This window comes from Micropterus salmoides, unplaced genomic scaffold (genome assembly GCF_014851395.1).
Source record: "Micropterus salmoides isolate LMB-PRFRI ecotype aquatic unplaced genomic scaffold, ASM1485139v1 Ms_hic_scaffold_22, whole genome shotgun sequence".
Lineage (NCBI taxonomy): Eukaryota > Metazoa > Chordata > Actinopteri > Centrarchiformes > Centrarchidae > Micropterus > Micropterus salmoides.
In genome coordinates, this window is record NW_024041373.1 from 888,316 (window position 1) to 895,015 (window position 6,700).

Below are 6,700 nucleotides of genomic sequence, written 5' to 3' on the forward strand. Positions count from 1 at the left end.
TCATGGTCATTTGTGTCCTCCATGGTTTCTGACACATATGGAGAAATGAAAAGCATTGAGTTGATGTGTGAAATCGGCTGCAGCTGAGTCAACCGCAAGCATGAGCAGTCCCCAGCTGATTTGTTTTGGCTGTCTGTTGTCTCACTGCCAGCTGTAAAAAAAAAAAAAAAAACACACACACACACAGGCCCATTGAGTATTGCAGTTTCCATAGCAACAGGGATTGTGATGGAGAGTGGGTTGGAGGTGGTGGGAGGGTTGCATGGGGGTTGAGCGAGAGAATGACACAGAGTGTGAAACTAAAGTAACAGAGGTCAGAGTGGAGCTGAGCGTGTTCGTGAGTGAAGACGAAGAGGAGTGGAGAACTGGAGACAAAGGAAGAACCAGGATGTTTCCTTTCTTTTCTCTCTAATGCACACATTCATTCATGCACCAGTCCTGCTCCCCTCCTCCCAGGTGGAGGGACAATGACGCTCGCCGCCTGACTCTCTCCTCTCATCATCGCCACCCCCTCCACCCGTCTCCCACTACAGCTGGATAAGCCAACCGCTAACCAGCTCGACTGACTCGTACAGAGGAGGGATTTGAAGATTGCATCCTCACATTTGTAATCAGATGTAGGAGAGGATTATCTCAAGGTCTCCTCCATCTTGTGCACACCCGGGGACTGCTGAGACTAAAAGGGAAGAGAAGAGGAGGCTGGGGGAGGAGAGCAGGGAGGGATCACTGGCGCCACAGTGAATGGAGTGGAGTTAGAGAGAGGGAGAGGTCACCTGTGGATGTGAGGAGGAGGAGGATGAAGGCTTTCTAAGGAACTGCACCCATCACCCGGCACATCCGAAAGGGAGAGGAAAGAGGGGTGGACAGAGCCTTAGCAGCAAGTGTTTCACTGTGAAAGGTAAGCTGGTGGATGAACATGTTTTTTCTCCTGATGAACACGCTGACCTTGTGTGCATGTGCGCAACTCTTATTGCATCTGTTTGCGCAAGCATAGTGTGTGTGCGTCTGTTTGTGTTCCTGGGTGTGAATCTGATTGTGAGAATGGTGTGATTGAAAAATGCAGATTCAAAGCTCTGAGACACAACATGCAGGGATTTAACGCACCTTCAGACTGGGCCAGCACTGACTTGTTGCCGTCAGGATCCTGCGACTTGCTTCATGACACTTTAAAACACCACGCTTTCTCGTGACGTAATGTGGATCCAGTCAGCCATTCACATGATCAGGATCACACTGCAACCATTTTTGAATTAATAGTACACTCATTTGCCGTCTTTCCTGAGAGTTAGATTTGAAGAACAACATCAGTTTCATGCCTGTGTGTTAAGTACGGAGCTGGAGTCAGGATGTGATTAGCTTAGCATAGCACAAAGACTGGAAGCAGAGGGAAACAACAAGGGGAGTAGTAAGAGTTACCTTTTTGTGTGCATGTGCGTGGGGTATGCACATCACACACACGTACAGTGCACATTATGGCACACGTAGCCCATGTGTCATATGATGTGGGGTTGATGGTGTGAGGTGGGTTTGGTACATATCAGATGGAGGAGTGGCAGTATATAAAAACACGGGGTGGCCAGATTTAAATGAAGCTTTTGTAATCTTAGAGGTGACCTAAGATCAGTATAAGTGCTGCAAGGGTGTAGCCTGAAACTACAAAAGGAAAAGTTTCTGTCTGACAGTATCTGGTCTGACTGTGAGTGTTCATATTCAAATTACTATTTTGTTCTCTATCAATAATGGGGGGGAGGGGGGTTAAACACCACCAGTATTTAACTTACTGAATCACAACTTGACCATAGTCATCTGAACATTATGTTATTCATTTTCTAACCAGGATCGTTTTAGTGCAAACATTTAGTTATATTTATGTCCTAAATCTTTCCTGCTATATTGCAACTTTTTTTTTTATAAAACCTGTCCAGGTGTGTTGGCACCATTTTAAAATGTACTTAACTATATTTATAGGTTTCCTGATTTATATACTAAATATCTGAATTCTTATAACACTACTGTTAATGTGTGATGAAAACATAAAAGATTTGTGTTTGGAACCTAATGTCTATTTGACAAAGAGTTCAAACTGGTATTATGTCACTATAACTACTCCTACTGAGGTGTATATAGTCAAAGATTGTTAGGAACCAAACCCTTTAGATTTGGTTGTTTTCATCTATCTTCTCCAAAGACAAATAAAACAAATTTAGGCAAGAAAGCCCCATAAATAGCAGGATCTCGATTCCCATTCAGGGTTCATTCCTAATCTTAATTTGAAGAACTGACTCTGACGTGTGCACATAGATATTATTATTATCATCAAATTATTGATGTGACTGCAAATGTTTAACAACTGGCCAAATACATCTTCAGTTATTTAGCCTCTGAGTCAAAAAGAGCATTGTAGAATTGTTTAAAGAAATACAAAGAAATACAAAGTTTATGAAGTATCACTCAGTGGCGCAGTGATTGTGTCAACAAAAGCACAACAGTCGACATTGTGATATTATCAAAAATCGATTTCAGATGTACATCAGTATTATTCTGTGTTTAATGAAACTACCACACAGCAAGACTGGGGCTCTATAGGAGAAAGCCCAGGGGCCCCGTATCAGGTTCATCCAGCCATGTACCAGCAGTATCGGGGTGTGTTTCTAAAGTCTAAAGAAGAGGAGCTTTCTATAAGTGGGGCACATTTGAAGGCCAATATAAATTATAATCGGTGGCCATACAGATAACTGTGCAGAGCTTTATGGATTAGAATGTTTGATTTTAAATCAGGTCTGGGCTGGGTGGGCAGCCAGGATAGCATAATAAAGGATCCTCGTTAGATGGACAGGTTGTTTTTGTTTTCTTGCCTTTTAAGAGGCACATTTTGAAATGTAAATTGTTGGCAGGTAATTTCCAAATTTGACCAATAAACAATAATTAACTCTAGATCAAATAAAACTATATCTTGGACTTTTATCTAGTCACATGGGTAAAGGCCTATAGGCCTAATTATAGTCATGTTGCAAAAATAAAATCATTAAATTACTAAATTATGAAAAATAATGATATCAAAAGCAATGCAGCAAGCATATTCTTACACTCTTAATACCAAACTTAATGTAATTTAAAAGGTTTATGGGATGGTCTGTGTTGTGTGTGAGCTGATCAGGTGTAAGACATCCACACTCTGTTTTATTTCTCCTTAAAGGTCTTTCATGGCAGAGGCCGGCCATCCTGTGTCGGAGCTGTACCCACTGGGGGAAGCTGTTTCTTTGGAGTCTACCCTCTGTGGTCAGCCACTCTTTGACACCTCCAAGAGGTCTATGCAGGCAATAACACCCCCCAGACTGACAGGGGTACCTGGTTACCCCTGCCAGGAGGAGGAGCCAAAGGAGGCTGTCAGTGTACCTCCTACCAGAGAAGCTAACTGTAGCAATCTGAGGGTCGGTGCGGAGCCTGGTGAACAGGAACATAGCCCATCGGAACACTGTGTGCCCCCCAGGGCTTTGAGCCACCCCCATACTCCGGCTGAGACACATACACCGTCACATCACAACAAGATAGTCGTTAATTCAATCAGTAACAACCCTCAAGCTAGCGGGACAGTGCAGAGCACAAAGCCAGCCTCCCTACCAGTTCACCGGAGTCACTCAGACACTTTACCTCTGGTTAAACAGGGATCCCCCGCCCCGGCTGCAGACACTAAGACTTGCGGACTTGTTTACCACGGAGGAGATAAGAGTATCCAAGAGGCTGAGAGTTGCTCCATGTTAGCTTGCAAGCAGCCCATGCAGCTGCAGCAGTGCAACATCATCACCACTATCTGCAGAGGGGCCAACAGTGGAGAAGGTGGTGCACAGCAGCCTCAGAGCAGGTGTGTCTGCCTCTCGTCCCCCAAGGCAGCAGCCAAAGTGGAAGGTGCTCAAGAGAAGGGTGATCTTCCCCTTATATGTGACAATGCACTCTGCTACGGCTCTTATATCCATCATGGCAATTTTGAGGACACCTTTGCTGCTTACTGCCATCCCCAGCCAATCCCAGCCCCCTCCCAGCTGCTGCCACCCATGGCAGGCGTGGAGCCATGCAACATCCAGCGTGCAGCGGGACCTCTTTCAGCGACGAACCACCTCACCCCGCCTCGCCTCATCTCCTCTGTCAGTGACACCGGCCTGGATGCCAAACACCTGCTGCGGTGCTGCAACCTCAACTACTCTTGGATCAGCTCGCTGCCTCCTGGTTCTGGGCCGCAATCTCAAAAATATTTTGGTGGAGAGGAGTGCTGCAGCAGTCCCGCTCACCATGTCAGAACCACGACCCGAGACACAGGGACTATGACAGCCCACACAGAGCTGAGGGATGTTGGGGTGCAGACAGGACAGACTGCCACACCCCATGTGTTCCCCCAAATCTGTCTGACAGAAGAGAGCGGGAGTGAGACTTCACGCAGCCAAAATCAGAACACCGACAGGCATGGAGGCAGGAAAAAGGGTGGTGCTTCCAAGTCCCCGGTAAAGGAGGTGAAGTGGGATGCGGAAGGGATGACATGGGAGGTGTACGGGGCCTCGGTGGATCCTGAGGAGCTGGGCCTGGCCATCCAGAAACACCTGGAGTTGCAGATCAAGGAGACAGCAAGCCATGCAGCCAAGCTGTCGCAACAGAACAACAATACCTCCCGGCAGAGCGGGACCACCAGCAGTCAGAGAAAGAGGAGCAAGATGATGGGCTCCATCCCAACCCCGGCCTGCTGCGCTCGCACCACTACAGCTGTCGACTAACTGACCAGCTGACTGATGGACACGACAGAACCTGAACACTGTGTTCAGTAGCCTGGATGGCTACTCAAAGCCTCAGCCTCAAATGTCTCCCATCTAATCAGAAGGTCTGTGGACTAATCTGCATACTACTACTAAGAATGGCCTGCATAGCAGAATCAAAGGAAAAGCTTCAGCTGAAACGATTAAGATTTGTCATCAGTATGAAAAAAAGTGCTGAAGATGATGAAACAAACTATTTATCTTTCATCGTTTGTTATCAATGGTTCTGGTTATCTATTAGAAGATCCCTGCAGCTGTGCACTGCCAGTGTTTTCAGAGGGCCACTCCATACAGGTGTGTCTTCATAATAAATTACTCACAGGAAATATAGCATACATAATGAAACAACACCTGTGTGGTGTGAAGCAATCTGATACAACAGTCCTGCAATAAATACTACTCTTAACACTAAGCTTATAATGAATGTGTGGGGTCACAATACAGAGACACATCGACCTAACCCTAACCCAAGCTCACACTAACCCTAACCCAAGCTCACACTAACCCTAACCCAAGCTCACACTAACCCTAACCCATGACCAGTTACATCATTGCTTCTCCTTCCCCTCCCTGGAACTTTGCGGTTTTGGTGTTCCTCCTCCTGGCTGACTTGGACTCCACATGGCGTATGGGGTCTTGAGTGACATGCATTGGCACATGTCAGTGGCAGTCCCACTCAGGAGGGTGACCCTAATCCCCCACATCCCAGTCTAAAGCCTCAGAATCTACCGTAGAGTCAAATCAACACCTCTCTTACACGGTCCCAACAAAAAGTGAACATTAAAAGCACACACATACACAGAAAAAGGAAATGAGTATCATAATAATACTGTAAGAAAAGTAAAAAGTCTGCTGATCAAGTCCTGTGGGAGAGAAGTAAAGACCTTGTGGCCTCCAAAATCAATAAATACTGCACATACTGTATGTGTTTGCGGAATTCAGACTATGGAAACAAGATGCTAGTCTTTTATTGAGTGTGTGATGGACACATTTACATTCTTCCATGTGTTAACTTAGTCTACCTGTATTTCATCAACATGGTTTAAGCTCTTGAGTTGGCAGTTTCAGTACATCTTCCTTTCCTGCATATTTATTATGAGTCTCTTTGCTGAGATGTTTTTGGATTTTGGTTTTTGGCAATTTTGGATGTGATTTAAATGACACCAGGCATACTGTGTATAGTTTGTGTACTGTTCTACTGTATGAACAAACAGGAACATGATCAATCTTCACAGAATCTATTTTAACCAAATATACTGAAAGACCAACAACATTAGAACATTTGAAACCATTGTGAGACTTTCTCTGACTCATTCATCTAACTTCATGAATATGCTGTAAAATGCCTGGATTCCTGTGGGAATAGAGCATACTAATATAGGTGTATGCAAATAAATGTACAGTAACAAGAGAATATAGTCCATGGACAGATCGCAGTGGAATGTCATGGTGAAACGATGACCTTTGTTTAATAAAAAGAAACCAACGGTTGGTTATACCTAACTGGTAAACCACAACTAAGCTTTATCATCTACCCAAATATACCCCATGCTACATCCTTCATTGTCTTCTTTATTTTATCTAACCTTGAGTAATTTATGGGATTAGGCTTAGGTATTGGTTGTGTTTTGGTGTTTGAATTGTATGTAATTTTCTTAAATGATAAATTATTTAATGTGTTTTAAAATGTGCTCCATCCAACTTCAAAGTATTTTATGCTTATTGAGTGTTAGCTTCTCAAAAATCAATAAAAAGACTGAACTCCAATTGTATTTTCCTGGATTTAATTAAATTAAGATGAAATTATATTCACATATCTTTTCAAACACATTTGAAAAATTGAGGACAATGGAAATATGGGTACACATTTCAGGATCATCTTTGAAATATGGGATTAC

The 6,700-nt window shown here is 44.1% G+C and overlaps 1 protein-coding gene across 1 annotated transcript; it reads left to right on the forward strand.

The window, feature by feature from the left end:
- Nucleotides 1-282: 282 nt before the first annotated feature.
- Nucleotides 283-6,253, forward strand: si:dkey-191g9.7 (G protein-regulated inducer of neurite outgrowth 2). The gene is made up of 2 exons (XM_038736959.1): nucleotides 283-898; nucleotides 3,197-6,253. The coding sequence occupies exon 2, from the start codon at nucleotides 3,204-3,206 to the stop codon at nucleotides 4,761-4,763; it is 1,560 nt and encodes a 519-aa protein (XP_038592887.1). The 5' UTR covers nucleotides 283-898; nucleotides 3,197-3,203; the 3' UTR covers nucleotides 4,764-6,253.
- The last annotated feature ends 447 nt before the right edge of the window (nucleotides 6,254-6,700 follow it).